This window comes from Lineus longissimus, chromosome 12 (assembly GCF_910592395.1).
Source record: "Lineus longissimus chromosome 12, tnLinLong1.2, whole genome shotgun sequence".
Classification (NCBI taxonomy): domain Eukaryota; kingdom Metazoa; phylum Nemertea; class Pilidiophora; order Heteronemertea; family Lineidae; genus Lineus; species Lineus longissimus.
Window position 1 is genome coordinate 11,090,489 of NC_088319.1, and position 15,562 is coordinate 11,106,050.

General features: G+C 41.3%; 1 protein-coding gene across 5 annotated transcripts in view; it reads left to right on the forward strand.

Moving 5' to 3' along the window:
- The window catches only part of LOC135496597 (N-acetylated-alpha-linked acidic dipeptidase 2-like), a 150,568-nt gene that overhangs the window by 111,129 nt on the left and 23,877 nt on the right, over window positions 1–15,562 (forward strand). For all 5 annotated transcript variants that reach the window (XM_064785996.1, XM_064785994.1, XM_064785998.1 and 2 more), the window contains 2 exons: window positions 12,311–12,381; window positions 14,260–14,400. In XM_064785996.1, the coding sequence (XP_064642066.1) occupies window positions 12,311–12,381; window positions 14,260–14,400 (212 nt within the window). The remainder of the gene's footprint in view (window positions 1–12,310; window positions 12,382–14,259; window positions 14,401–15,562) is intronic.

Consider the following 15,562-nt stretch of genomic DNA (forward strand, 5'->3'; position numbering starts at 1 on the left):
CCAAAGAGGATTTTAGTAATCCCTGATCTGGAACACTGCGTCATCCGCTGAACTTCAGAAGCTTTTGGTGAAAAGCAAATTTCGTATGAGCACTAAAATGCCTTTCCCCGTGTCTCAGTCGTGTCTAAGTTGGTATCAAAGCAATTGATGATCATCAAGTCATATGCATGTTTCTGAATGGAACCCAGTATGAACCCCTATTGTCCACATGTTCATCAGGTTGAACCTAGCTAACTGATCTGGGCCCGACTTTTAAATGAGGAAATGAGAAGGTTCGTTTTTAAATTTAAAGAGTAGGCTGTGTGAAATCCTCTTCAATTTTAAGTTATTCTCCTGGAAAAGGGTTTCAAATCTTTGGAAGGTTATTGAACCATCTCTTGCAGCTGTTTCTCTTCCATGAGACTGAGCATCTGTTATCACTCATAGAGAATCAGCGGTAAGTGAAAAGGAACACTGACTGAGTCATTGTAGGACCAGAAAGCAGTCGAACCATTGATAACCACTGTGAGTTGTTGGATCTATTATGGCACCCATGGGAATGGTGAAATGTGTGAGCATGACTGATCATGTGGCTAATTCATTGTGGTCACCGAGTCATGACTTGGGAGAATGTGATGCTTCAGGATGCTCATAGACTGGTGGAATGTGTGATCGTGACACCATGACTGGCCAGTTTGGCTTGAAATCGGATATCTGTGGCGACATCCACCCGATGATTGTTGGGTCATCGGTGCAGCTTGATCAGAAGGTGCTCTGAACATGCATTGGAAGGTTTTGGACATTTTGGATCATAACGGTTTTACTGTTGGCTGAATGCTCTGATATTTCCAGACAGGTCAATGGGCAATATATTGGTATGGAAACCTTTAAATTGCTAGATATGGTGCATATCTCATTTTGTGATGAATCTCTTGAAGTCTTCATCACTCAATATAAGGATGTCACCATAAAAATTATCTCATGATAATCTGAGGAGGTGAAGTTCTATGAACGGATACAGACAGAGGAAATTACTGTGGCACCTAACATACATGTATGTTGACCTTTTGGTCATAGGGACTAACGCCCTGTCGTTCTCTTGATGATTTCTCTGTCAGAGCTATTGAACCTTTGTAAGTGGATGCTTGAGAGAGGGGACTTGGAAAAGACAACCGGTGTCCATTCCCAGCGAATTAAGGCTAATATTAAGCTTGTCCAACGGACATCTCTATTGGGAATTATGTTGGTGTTCCAATCTCGTTGATCGATGTCCAGTCATTCAGCTACCGATAATGTCTCTGTCAGAGCTATTGAACCTTTGTAACTGGATGCTGGAGAGAGGGAATGAGGAAGTGGCAACAGGTGTCCTTTCCCAGTCAGATGAGACTAATATTGAACAGACATACCTATTGGAAAGCTTGATAGTCTCTATGTCTTTTAGTGCCAGTGTTACTTCCTGGTCATGTTGGTGCATAGCTTTGTTCCCCAATATAAAGAAAGTTTTATATTTCCAGGGTTCTGGGTTCCCCGCATCTTTTATTCCCCAGGTTGAATGTTTCTGTGTTGGAGAAACATAGAACCCAGGAACATAAAACTTTTAATGCCTGGACTGATCCCAATGGCCTCGTAGTTAAGGCATCCACCTCCCGAAAGGAAGTCGAAGGTTCAAGGCCTGCTGGTAACCTGTTTTTCCGATGCAGCCAGTTGGTTAGCCACCAGCTAGTTGAATAAAGGGTACAAACTGCCTCCTCGCCAGGCGCCTGGCATTAGAGATAGGAGTTGGAAACTAAAGAACTCAATAAGCCAAAGCTGGCTGGCACTTTCATAAGGGGTTACACTATAAGAAACAAACTTTACTTCTATACATGAGGTACTGGTGTACTGTTGGTAAGGAACTACATCAAGAGCAAGATTCTGAGTGAACGAAAATTGTTGTTGCTGAAGCTTTTTATCAGTCTCTGGTATATTCTGCATTTAACCAACTCTGAAGGATATGAATGGCATCCCATGCTATAGGCCATGCTGATATTGTCCAAATTGCCTTCACCTGATGGTCAATCCTTTGATAGACAGATCACCCACTCAAATAGAATATCTACTCCGTCCTTCACCAGACCCGTGTTGTCCATATCAACTTCCTGTCACCTTCCTTTCCAAGTACATGTCCAAAACCCACCTGCCAAGACCCTCTTCTAATTTCCTGACAGGTGCGTCTCTCATCCTGTCATTATGCACACCGAGGGCGCATTGACACAGGGCCAGACCACTTACCGGATAAATTGGGCAAAGCCTGGATAAGATTTGTAGAAATAGGACCGCATTCAACAGTCATTAAAGTGCAGATTTGGGCTGTTTTCTGATGATTAGTGGTGTTCTGCCCCACCCTATCCCCCCCACGAGGTCCTTCTACCCCTCCCAAGGCCAACATTCAATGCGGCCTTGGAAATGTTCATGGCTGTGGAAAAAAGGAATGAATCACTTGGTCCTTCAGTTCCCGAAATTCAGATCCGTATCCGTTTCATTGTGTGTTTGCAGTGTGTTTATCAAAGAATGGTTAAAAATGTCCCCCGACGAAAATTTAGTGCCAAGAGATTGAGCAGTTGCACTGTCTCAATGGTTCATTGATTCCCAACAATTGAGCTGGAAAAACTAGGAGTGGGTAATTTTACACGAGAGTAGATTTCGATGTTCCAGCATTGAATGATATTTGTTGTTTTGTGGAACAAGGGAAATACGCAGCAGTAGATTCAATGGGGCGAGTTTTAAAAAACTGATTTCAGTTCGACACACTTTTTTGCATTCAGTGAACAGTGGGGTTTAAATACATCAATAAGGTTGTCTTCTGTATTTTGTGTGCCGTCTGATGCAGATTTTAGGTGCGTCCTTGCTGTTTCTTTAAGGTGTTGAGAGATCTGCCCTTCTTTGAAAAACCAGATTGTCCCTCCTTAGAATTTAATGTTCATCAAATATTCCAGCAAGCTGTGGTCTATCGATTGCCGATGTGAGATTAGAAGACCTAATCACCTCTGTAGCTATTGATTGGACTGAAGTGGAGTTTGGTGTCAATGTTGTCGAATACTAATACCGGTTGAGTGAGATGAGAGATGACTTTGTTTGTTTAGGAGGAGACACTGCTGTGGGGAGTAATCTCAGTCTGGGGTATGTGACATTGATGAGCCCTTCATTCAGTAAATTGAAGTTAATTTCAGTGTCGGTGTGGGCGAATGTAGGTTAGAGTACCATCAAGGATGGAATGATGATCCCTTCATTCAGCTAACTGAAGTGAATTTCAATGTCAGTGTCGATTACTGATACTGGTTGAGTGAGACGAGGGATGACTTGTTTGTTCAGGATCAGACACTGCCCTGAATGGGGGTATATGACATTGGAGAGCCCTTCATTCACCAAACTGAAATGAATGTTTGTTCAGGAAGTGACACCGCAGGGGTTTGTCCTCTGAGAAATATCACAAGTGTTATTCTAGTCTGATATTATTGATATTCTCTCACAGCCAAACCACATTGAAATAAAATCAATGATTGCTTGATTAAATGATTGTAAAATCAAAAGGATGGCCTATTATAGATTGGCTAGGTGTCAATCATATTTTGTCTTTTTCTGCCCCGTTTTTCACTGTAACATAATTTATAGGAAAAGAAAATGTCATAACATTTGTAATTGTCAAAACGAAGGTTTTATCTGGGTCCTCCGATAGTTATTTAGGGCTGAATATCAGCCAGTGATACCTTGTAGGCCTATTAGTTTTGAGTGAAAGTGAAGTGGGTTTTGTGTGAAGTTTTGCATCTTCTTTGGGTGAAGTGGCATGTCCACCTGCTGGGTGGTGTTGTGTGAGATATTCTAAAACACTGATTTAGAATGAACCAGCAGTGTAAATGCACTATGCACCAACAGTTATGGTTTGGCAAACTTCTTGAGTTGGTATAAAATGTGTCAAAATCAGATTCTGGATGGATTATGCCTGTACTATATCAAATGTGAGGTGTTTTGAAATAGGAATTGATACCTCACTGTCAGTATTGGTTATCCTTAATTTTCCCCTACATGTACATTTTAGCTCCACCCTCACGATGCTTGTGAGGCAGCCAGTGTACCTCCATTTGGTATCAGTTCTTTGAACCAACACATACAGTGAAGCATGAATTTCTATTCTAACATATTTTTTTTGAAGCACCTCAAACCAAATCATTGAAATGTATTTTGCGACAGATCAATTTTATCGGGTTCGGACCAATTTACAACTTAAAACTAACCTGAATCTCAGGATCGCGGTATAGATAAGAACACTTCAGCAGCTTCCTCTATCAACAACAGGATGTCTTAGATATAACGTGATTTTGACGTGATATCACGTACAACCACTCAAAAACGAACCACTGATAATGGAAAGGTCTTAAGCCCAGCCCTGTTAGGAGTCATAGCTAGGATGTTTCAGATTCCAACCTGCGCTGAATTAACATTGGAGACGTCTGCTGTATTTGAGCATAGCCATTAACAGAGAAGGTCACATATCAAAGCGAAACACTAACCCGTCTTTCCAAATGGGTTATTTCATGTGACAACATTGGCATTGACATAGGAGAATGGTATTCACTTTAAAAGGGCTAACAAGGTTTGATGGAAAAATACTGATGCTCCAATTTTAAAGATGTAGTTTTCTTACAAATGACTTGTTTCGGCTACTAGTAATTGAACAGTTGTAATTGGTTTGAATGATTAAAGGTAAAAATTTTCGCAGGGGGCCGGCTGACCTTATGCCAAGAACAGCATTGACGTGGACTCCGCAAGGACGGCGAAAGAGGGGCAGACTGAAGGCAACCTGGAGAAGATCCATGGAGAAGAAACTCTGAGAAAAGGGCCTCACATGGGAGTCAGTCTGAGCGTTAATTGGTCATTTGACAATACCCTCCAAGTTCTTCTCCAGGCTAATGAATGTATTGGCTGTTTATTAGTCTTCCGGCCCTATTGAGCTGACTCTTGTCTCTGGAGGAAATGGAGTTAACACTTAACCACAGTCACTGCAACAGCTACGCGTTCCAGACAGTTTAATTCAGGCTATTTGGATTATTATGATGGCTCTAATAGTCCCACTGATCCGCGCACTCACGATACTTGCTCTGTTTTAAAACTATCTGGGTTCAGAAGACACAACTCATCAAATCACAGATCTCATCGTCTGCTGTTGACATTACTCCCAAGTTCTACTTCTCCAGACTGATGAATGGTCTGTTGAGTAGGTGCTGTCGCGGGAGGTAAGCGAGTTACCAATATCACAATCACTGCAAAGAAGGTGGATCAACTAGCCAGACACATTAATGTAATAATGGCCTTAACTGCCCTGCTGCCGAGCAATTTAAATCGTTGTGAACTGGGACCATAATCGCATGTGCACATTTACTGGGTCATCGCAGGTGTTTGCGAAAAGAATCTGTGATTGCAGTAACCGCAGACGGATATAAAACCCAATGATCACTACTTGTAGTATTACCGGCCAATGAGAGTTTGTTTTGGGAACAAGATTCCAATCTCCGATCATTACCCTAATGAGGTCATCAAGTGACGAAATAAGTGCCATAGTTCGACATGTTCAAGGTACTTATAGTTAAATGCAATCAGTCTACGTCATTTGAGATCGGGGATTGTGAATTTAAACCACGTTTTGTTGCAGCGATTATAATTCCAGTTTGCAGTAGCAAAACTGCTCATTTGCACAGAATTTTAAGGACTTGCGCAAATATACACCAAAACGTCACAACAGCCATTTTCTAATACCGGTAACATTACCACAAGGGGCCGGCAGTTTTCAATCAAGCAAACTTAGCTGCTAAGACGTGGACCTTATCGTCATTCATGATGTATTCATGAACATGGTCCAATACAATCAGTACCAGCAAGAAAGTCTTACAGAATCTTTAGCCTCCGTCTCCTAATGGACATTGAGTGACAGGCTGCTTGAGCAATGTCTTAACGGGGAGCTAAAAGGCAGTTTATCCCATGAAGATATTGTTTCATTCTGAGAAAACAAAAGTTTTTGCTATGGTTATGCCACTACCATTTTCCCAGTCACTTGAAGCTACAACTATAAGAAACGTGAAATTTTCATAAGCATTTTATTCATGCAAATGTACTACAAAACGCAAACTTAAAAGTGTAAAAGTTTAAAACCATTTAATTTTGACAATAAATGTGATATTTAGTCTGATACCCAGTGGAAATGAGCATCACAAACAGTTCACAGTTCACAGTAAGCTGTTTTCTAATCATTTGGAGCATACTGTAAAATAATTGATGGAGACGAATACAGCAAAAATAGCCAAGGGCTAAACTTGAAGTCATCATACATGTACCAGCTTATTTTATGATGGACCAACATTTCATTGCAAAACAAACCACAATAGGTTTTCCATTAACTTCTGCTGTTATGCTGTGCTTCACTGTTGCATGTAGTTTAAAAATGATGATTCTATCTTAGATTTCCTTAAACTGGTGTTTTATTAGGGAAATGAAAACAGCCTGAACCAATTGAATTTTTCACCCCACGGCGATCTGTTCTCATACATGCTGTGTTTCATTTAAATGTCGCCAGTTTTCAATTCACGCAAATAAAATTAATGGGGCATGTTAGATTTGTTCAATACCGCGGAGTTTGATCTTAACAAGTTTGACATAAAATCAATTTTTAAGGCATTAATTGGAGTTTGTATTGACAATATGTTTTGAATTGCTGTGGCTTACAAGTTGTGGCGTCTTGTAATCGACAGTCATGTAGTTGGATAGGATATATTGATATGGATCAGTATCAGATGAAGTTCAGGGGAGAGATGTTTCTGTGAAACAAGTGTTACAGCTGTCAAGATGAATATCTTTGTTCACAAAATGACGTCACACAGAACTTTTTGGACGCCAGTACGATACTTTTATTCGTACGCATAATGACGCTCAACAGAGGATGGTGTGACATAACAATATCAACGTTGCAAGATTGTTGTTGGATTCACTTTTATGGTAGACAGCCAGAGGTAGACACCATGAAAGGTGGACAGCCTGAGGTAGACATAATGAAAGGTAGACAGCCTGAGGTAGACATAATGAAAGGTAGTCAGCCTGAGGTAGACATAATGAAAGGTAGACAGCCTGAGGTAGACATAATGAAAGGTAGACAGCCTGAGGTAGACAAAATGAAAGGTAGACAGCCTGAGGTAGATAAAATGAAAGGTAGACAGCCTGAGGTAGACACAATAAAAGGTAGACAGCCTGAGGTAGACACAATAAAAGGTAGACAGTCTGAGGTAGACACAATAAAAGGTAGACAGCCTGAGGTAGACACAGTGAAAGATAGACTGTCTGAGGTAGACACAATAAAAGGTAGACAGCCTGAAGTATACACCTTAAAAATTAGAAAGGCAGAAGAAGGCACCATGAAAGGTACACAGCCTGTGTGATAAGTCTCCATGAAAGGTGGACAACCTGAGGTTGACACCATAAAAGGTAGCTGACAGCCTGAGTTAGACACCATGTAAGGTAGATGACAGCCTGAGCACATAAGAGGTAGACAGCCTGAAGTAGATGCCCTGAAAGGTAGAGGCCGTTGCATTTAGTTGCCAAGTCCACATTTGCAAGAAGCGTTTCGATGGAGCCCTCGTCAATTCAGGTGCTGGTAGAGTCTACTGTGGCGTGTACGCAGTTATAGATGGTGATTATTCCATTGGGAAAAGCGGATAAGGGTTAACGAAAATGATATCATCAGTCTCTGTCTGGTAAAATATATGGGCTTAAATTTTTCTGGCATTCCCATGGCCACCAAATCCCTTCTCTTGGTCGTCATCCAATATTGACACTCCTCCTGGGCAGTAAATACAAGCAGATAAAAGATCAGGTTAATGTGATTAGGAGGGCCCTGAAATCGTACCTGGTTGATCGTGTCCCAAGGAAACTGGATGTACGTGATCCTGTTGATTTGTAAGGAATGAACAAAACAAGGTCGACAGTGAGTCAGACATGGTACTGTAACAGCTATTTGGATGATTGTTCAGCGGTGTATTCCCGTTTCTCTGACATTACGAGGATTTTCAGAATGAGAGTGCAAAGCTTTAAAATTTAGAGTCCGAGATATAAACATGATAAAGGGAGTTGAGATAACTGGTAAAATTTGAATTGGCTGGGTGACCATAGTTAACTGAAGGAATATAATAAACGTGAGGAGGGACATGGTTTCGAGGGTTCATACCAACCAAGCAAGGCAACATTATTTATAGAACCAATAGGGCTAAGATTAAAGGAAACACTTGCATTGATGTCATGGTTCTATTGAAGGCAGTGACAAAGATGGAAAAAAGCTTGTCTGAAGAGGCACATTAGGCTGATGGGAGAGGGTCTGATGGCCGGGTCTGATTACCTGAGATATGTTGGGCAATCAGCGGAAGTAAGTGTGATTATGATCGAAAGTACCTTCCAAAGGAGCCATTTAAGGGTTGATAGGCACCACCACTTTGGCTAGAAGTTGAAATCCTGAAGCAACTCTTTCAGCATGTTCAAAATGAAGTGAATGCCACTTTCGAGGATGGGAGACTTTTTCCTGAAAACGAAGAACAGACTCCAAATCTTGAAAAATGCTTAAGAATTTCGAGTTCTAACCAAAATGACAATGCCTATGGTCAACCCTTAAGGAGGTACTTTTGGCTGATGCAGGAGGGTCTGAGTGAGATGTTGGGCAATCGGCAGAAGTAGGTGTAATTATGATCAAAAGTACCATCCAAAGGAGCCATCTTAGCTAGCCGCAAACTGACTCGTCTAGGTCGATTTCAGTCTATAGTGGCCAAGAGTTACTCTGTTCAGTGGTTACCCAAACATAGCATAATACATGGTACATTGTTGTATATACAAGATTTACATTAATCTGCTATTCCCAAAAGACCTGTGAGTCAATCAGTCAGCTTTAGCATGTCTGAGGAGGTCCCAATGGGTTACTGTCATCAATAGTATTGGATTATTATTTGTTGTTGCCCCAGACACCATTCTGTTGGCGGTATTAGGTTAAGCAGTTGCCATGTCGGTTAGGATTACTGGGAACTTGGAAGTTCTTATTGCAGTATTTTACGAATAACTTGATAATACATATCTAATGTATTCTGCTTTGCCCCTGGATGGATTCACCCATGAGAATGAGGCTTTTGTTAATCATTCCACTGCGCTGTTTTCGAATTGATGGTACGGTACAGATTTTCCTCAAACATCAGATCAAATCTCAAATTTGTTTGACGAGCGTGATAATCACTGAAAGCATTATTCACAACGATCAAAGATATGAGCCGCAATCTTATGAAATAGACACTGATTATAAATATTGTGACTGCTCGATACTCCAAGAGTACCGCTGCCCCGTCTCGTATGAATATCGCAAGCGATATCGCTCAAACCTCGATGATGATCCCAAAGAATGATATGTAAATATGAATAAGATAATCTTATGGCGCTTTGGCCCCTGACCCAGCGTATCAGGATCCCGGTGGTCTGTTCATTCAGGCTTGCGCAAATCTTATGGAAATTGGTTTTCGTAGCAAGGACTGTTGTATCGAGCATTGTTGCCCCGTTTCATATATCGTAAACTAGTAACCCTTGGCTTTTGCGATTCTTGGGGGTTGGCTTAGTCAGCCAAGCATAAATCGTATGGAAATGGGTTTTAATTGGAAGGGAATATTGAAGATTTCTTTATTTTCTTTACAAAGCTCTTCATCACCTTTAGAATCTTGAATGTACTGCAAGTTTCATTGTCCAAACTGTTTGGCTGCTCATTTGGGAAAACATCAGTTTCAGATTAGATTCGTTCATCCTCGAGTCTAACACTAATCTATTGGATGTAAGTCAAGATGGTAACCATCTGAAATATAACCCTTATAATGGTGTGGAGTATCATTTCAGTGATTGATGGGTAGGTCACAGAATCAGCCCACGGCCGTTAGCTAGGTAATTTTTACTTGTGGAGAAATCCCTCGGTCTTGTTTCTATGAATAGCCTGCCGACCACCGCGCCAACGGCGGGTTGAGTAACCAAAGTGGCTTGGTATATAATAAGGAATACGACCAGGAGACCCGGGCTCGCAATTTTCAAAGTTGGTCAAGCAAATCTCCTGCTACACCATCGACGAGCCGTGTAGTTGGTTCCACATTGTAGCATACACCACCAAGATGAGAAATTACCATATAATTTTCCCTTTTCATCATTCTGTTTACGTTTATAAAGACTTGCTAGTTTCTATTCTTGGTTCATAAGAGTCCCTCGATATGGGTTCTTCGTTACCATGTACGAATTCTTGGCATATGAACCGATCTTACCTGTTTTAAACTGATTTTCCGGCGAAATATCGAAGAAACTCGCACGGGATTTGGCGCATCAGCAAATTTCTCCGCCAGTTGACGACGTACCCAAAAATTGATTACGCAGTAACCATTCCTGGCACATGACCTAATTATTATTCACTTCCGATTTGGGTCCCTCCCTTTTATTATCATAATCGACGCGTTCAAAGTTGGTCAAGGGAAATTACTTCATAAATCATGCAAATTACCACGAAGGCGTCATGTCTGCAGATCAACCAATCAGATCGGAGATTCCACAGGAGTCATGTGATCAAATAAATTGTTAAGGCACATTGTTGTCTAACGGCCGTGAGCCGTAGCTTACAAAGCAGTTCCAATTTCTTGAACTTGTCCTCCCAAACCAATCTGATGCTTGGGTAAAAGAAGCAATTATAAGTTTCGTGTTTTCATGTTCTTAGGTAGAAAGGATTTTCTCAAACCACAAACTCTAGTTTCACCAATCTAGGACTGGTTCTGATCATTCAATTCAAGCTAAATATCATGCACATTATAGTTCAATGCCATTCAACATGTTCAGTTTGGGAGACAATGGGTTGGTGACCCTAAGTTCTCCAACAAGTACAATGGTCATGACTTTAGGTTTGATCTTTGTGTCGATTTCATATTTCATCAATTGGTCTTAGATAAGTGACACTATAGTGTCTTCAATATAGGGTTACATCATGGACAGCTAGGTCAGAAAGATGATCTAGCAGCATAAGAAACAAGTACATATTCCAATTGCCTCGATATTCCTGACAATACTGAGGCCTCGATACTGCTTCGTCAGAATACTGAATGTCCGAATCGATCGTCCTCCAAAACCAATCTCCTATTTGGGCCAAAGGAATAATCAATTGTGTCGTGTAGTACACATAGACGCTAGATGTGTACGGAGCAAGATATATTGATGGGCTTTAAAGTGTCCCGGAAACGACAATTTCTTGTTGCTGTGATCTGCGATAATTATCACTGCCACAATTAAACATATCTCTTGTCTGCAGATTACACAGGTATTCGCTGGGCTTGGTATTAATCGTAGATCATAGTGATCAGATTCTTGTCACCGGCACCTGCGGTGACCAGTGTTAACAAGATATATTTGTTGCAGGCAATAATTATTGCATGTAACTGCAACAAAAATTGCCTGTTTGCAGGGTAGTTAAAACAAAAGGGTCATCAGTTGAGAAAATGGCATACAACTGGTGTTGTTTGGGAAGTATTCAAATCACCCCTTGCAATTATTGGGATTCTAAATGACCAAGTCAATTGCTCCGTCGCTGATAGCAATCTTGTGTTTGGTTTAGAAAAGGAATGATCAATTGCTACAAGTACGACTATCTAGACATTCAGGGAAAGAATGCATGAATGTTTTTAGCCTGAGAGTGTTTTTCTAAGCAACTGCAGTGTAATAAGCGCAGCCCTTTTCGGTGGCCTAACACTTCCTCAGGGACATCAGATTTTTCTCCTATTTTTCTACTATTTGGATGGTATTGGCATCCGTCAAAGGTTTCTTTGGTGGCCATTCCATCAAAATGACATACGCCACTACCAGTTATACGCACCAGAGAAAACTTGCCATTTTTGACAGATTTGCAATGATTGAAAGAATATACCTACCTAGTCGTAATCTCATATGGGAAAATAAGTGTACACGTAGCCTAAATTAACGCGTGGCGATGGGAAGCATCATACATAAAATTAAGCGCTTACAAAATGTGACCCACCACAGCAAAATGAGTCGCATGTCGCTTCCAGCTTGAGAGGTTGTGATGGACTGGTTGTTCATTTCACTATTGTCTGCCTTTTGTGAAATCTGAGTGTATCTTTTTCTTCTTTTATGTCCTGGTGTCATTTTAGGCTTATCTTCTGTGCGACATGCGACCCATTTTGCCGTGGTGGGTCACAAATATACTGCCTGGTTTACTAATCATCTTATACTTCTCTTCTCATTTCAGGACTATAGTAGCAAAGTTAGTGAAGATATTTTGTCATATATTCATGCTGGAGACATCAGGGAAAAATTAAAGTAAGTATTCCACTGAATCCCCAATGAGTGTCGATTTCTTTCCGTCCCTCCTGCTCCACCCTAGAAATCCTGAACTCCGGCTGTTGCATGCTAAATTCAGGTCCCGGGTCTTCTCGTATTCCTGAATTTCAAGTCCATCGATTGTGCGTCTAGAAAAATAGCACTCCCTTTCTGTCAAGATGTGATGAAGTTTTATTTAGGTTCCAGCGGATAGGCTGCATTTAAGTGAAAAACTTTTGCTTACTTTATGATCTTTCACTTTGTGTCGCGGCCTAGCAGAGATATGGTGCTTTAAAAAAAACCAATAGTAGGTCCAGTTTCCCTATATCTGAATGCACGCATCAGTTAAATACTATCATATTTAACTAAGCCATGGGAGAGCCTTGCGAGGATACTATCGAGGGATTCAGAAGTTAGGAATATGAGATGTCTCAGAACCTGAATTTGGCTCGCATTGCCCGGAGTTCAGGATTTGATTCCCCAGGGTGGGCTCAAAGCGTTTTGAATTAGAACCCTTAACAAGGATCATATCGGTGCAGACCTCAGGTCACGACTTACGCTTTGTCAATTTCAAATAATTCACCATCCTTACATGTATATTCGTTGTCGCTATGAGGACTCAAGATATTCGAATCAGACTATTAAAGTGTCGTAATTAACTGTGGGAAGTCTCGATGAATGTCGGAAACCGACCATCAATTGCCTCACTTGGACCATTTCTGTCCATTTTCCATCCCGGCACTGGCGTCCTCTCAAAGATTCAAGATACTCTTAACTATAATTAGCAGTGCTAAGTCACGCCGAATTGCAGAAGCCAATGCTCGGGTACCTCTCTTAACGTTTCAAGAAATCCACCATCCTCTTTCTACTCTGAAAGTCTCAAGATATAGCCATAATTAGCGGTGCTAAGTCACGGCGAATGTCCAGAATCGATCAGAGCTTCCTGGTCATCCTACTCTAGCGCTGGTACTCTCATCAAGAAGTGAGCTAATTGGTCCATCACTCGACGCTCTACGGTAAATACCACCGCTGTGGGCTCTGTGCTAAATATCGCTGATGTGCTGGGGAGAATAGGGCTAATTGGACGAGCGGATGCCCTGGATGAAGTGATGAGTCAACACGAAATTTTAGTGCATTGTATTTCAACCTCTGCTGAACTTTGGTCGTTACTGGTCAAGAAAACCATTCTCAGCTGTTGATTGGCGTTATTAACTTAACAGAAATTGGGTTGAAGAAAAAAGGTGCTTGGATGCTTGACTTATAAACGTGTGTGCACGATTTCAACCTCTGCTAAACCTTGGTCATAACTGGTCGAGAAAACTATTCTTAGCTATTAATGGGCATAACTGTATTAACAGGAATCGAAAAAATGAAACTGATGATATTTTTAACCTCTTAAAAAGAAGTATCATCAACATCCCGATAGAAAGAAAATGTTTTACGCTGTGTTTGCAAATATAATGAATATTAGAATTGTACTTTTCCGTTTGTCACATCACTGCATAAATCAGCATACTGTGATGGGAGAAATTGGATTGGAATTGGAAACTATCAGAAGTGTCGCCATCTATACTAGTATTCCCTATGTCCGTTTATGGCGTGTTTAGAGAGGGTGTGACCAAGTGCTGGTGAATTGAACTTTTAGTGGGGCATGACGTGCTATGCACGTCACCTGCATGTCATAGGGTGATCACATGACGTGCTGTGCACATCACCCGTAGCAAGCGGGTTAAAGAGATACTTTGACGGTAACTTTCGTAATTCTCACAACGGTGGTATAACATTCTGAAGGTATTTTTAAGCTTAAAGCTGATTGTATTTCTCTCCCAATATGTTACTGGTTTCGTTAGTTTCACCTCTCCTTGGTTCATCTTTCAGGAGTTATTCTAAAAACGTCCATATCGCAGGTATAAAAAACAACAACCAGTTGATGGAAGATATGAAAAAATCATGGGTGAACGCTGGTCTAGATGACACCAAAGTCAGCACATATAACGCGCTCCTTTCCTACCCAGACCCGTAAGTATAATCACCTTTATACCGTTACCGCTCAATTGTAAATAGGTATAAAAAGTCCCCTTTGTGACTTGAGAAAGATAATGCCTCAGACACCAGTCACATGCAGTTTGTGATCTCTGTATGGGTACACTAAAACTATGACATTGTCATTGAATCATAATATCTACATGTAGTCATTTCCCTTTTTTAGAATGTGTAGAACATTATAGATGTTTGCAAATAGGAGGTATGGGAATGTTTTGAAAGTGATTTTTTGTTCGGGTGAACTCAGCCACAAATGTTTTTGAGTCGATTGCAACTATGGAGTGTTTTTAAGAACATCCAATATATGCATGGAATACACGCTGTTTGACAATGTGACATTACCAGGTGACCAGGTAATTTCTTTGTAACATTCTTTGGATCTGTTTTATAGATACCAATATGAACGATATATGGTCATATGTCTTTGTTTTGTTAAGCTTTTCTTTCTTTCCCCAAGAGAAAAGTGTGCATCCAACATGACCAAGCACAGCGGTACAGGAGAACTGTTATCAACAGTGGTGCAAATGACACCCTGTTTTTTAGCTCTTAAGTCCGTAGCACACTAGCTGCCAACTTCGGCGTTCACAGGCGTTTTTTGCTGCAAGAGTCCTGAACGCCTGAAAAATCCCTAGTCTGCTACGAACGGCGTCGGCGAACGCGACTTGCCGCAACTAAACGCCAAATATCTAACATGTTTGATTTTTGACGCTTGTCGCCGTGTTTGAACGCAAGAAGAGGCCAGGTGTGCTACGGATTGCCGCCTGAATTGGCGTCGGCGGCGAGGCTATGGCCAATCAGTATGCGTCTTGATGTCACATGATTTCAAAATGGCAGCCTAAAGTGGCGGAAAAGACGCTACTGGACGCCGATTCTGGGCAGGTGTGCTCTGACCGGGATCCACTGGCCGCCAACTTCGGCGTCGAGAGGCGTCAGCTGAACGCTTCTTGTCGCCAAAGTTGGCGGCTAGTGTGCTGCGGGCTTTACATTGTCTTAGCTCAGTTGACAAAAGGCAGCAGAGCTGGTAAAATAACTTTTCAGAATGACGTCTGTCCCTCCATCCATCAACATGTGGCACATTTTGTAACTGTAAGACCTTAACACTTCTGGCCATGAGGAAGAAAATTTAGCATGGTTCGAC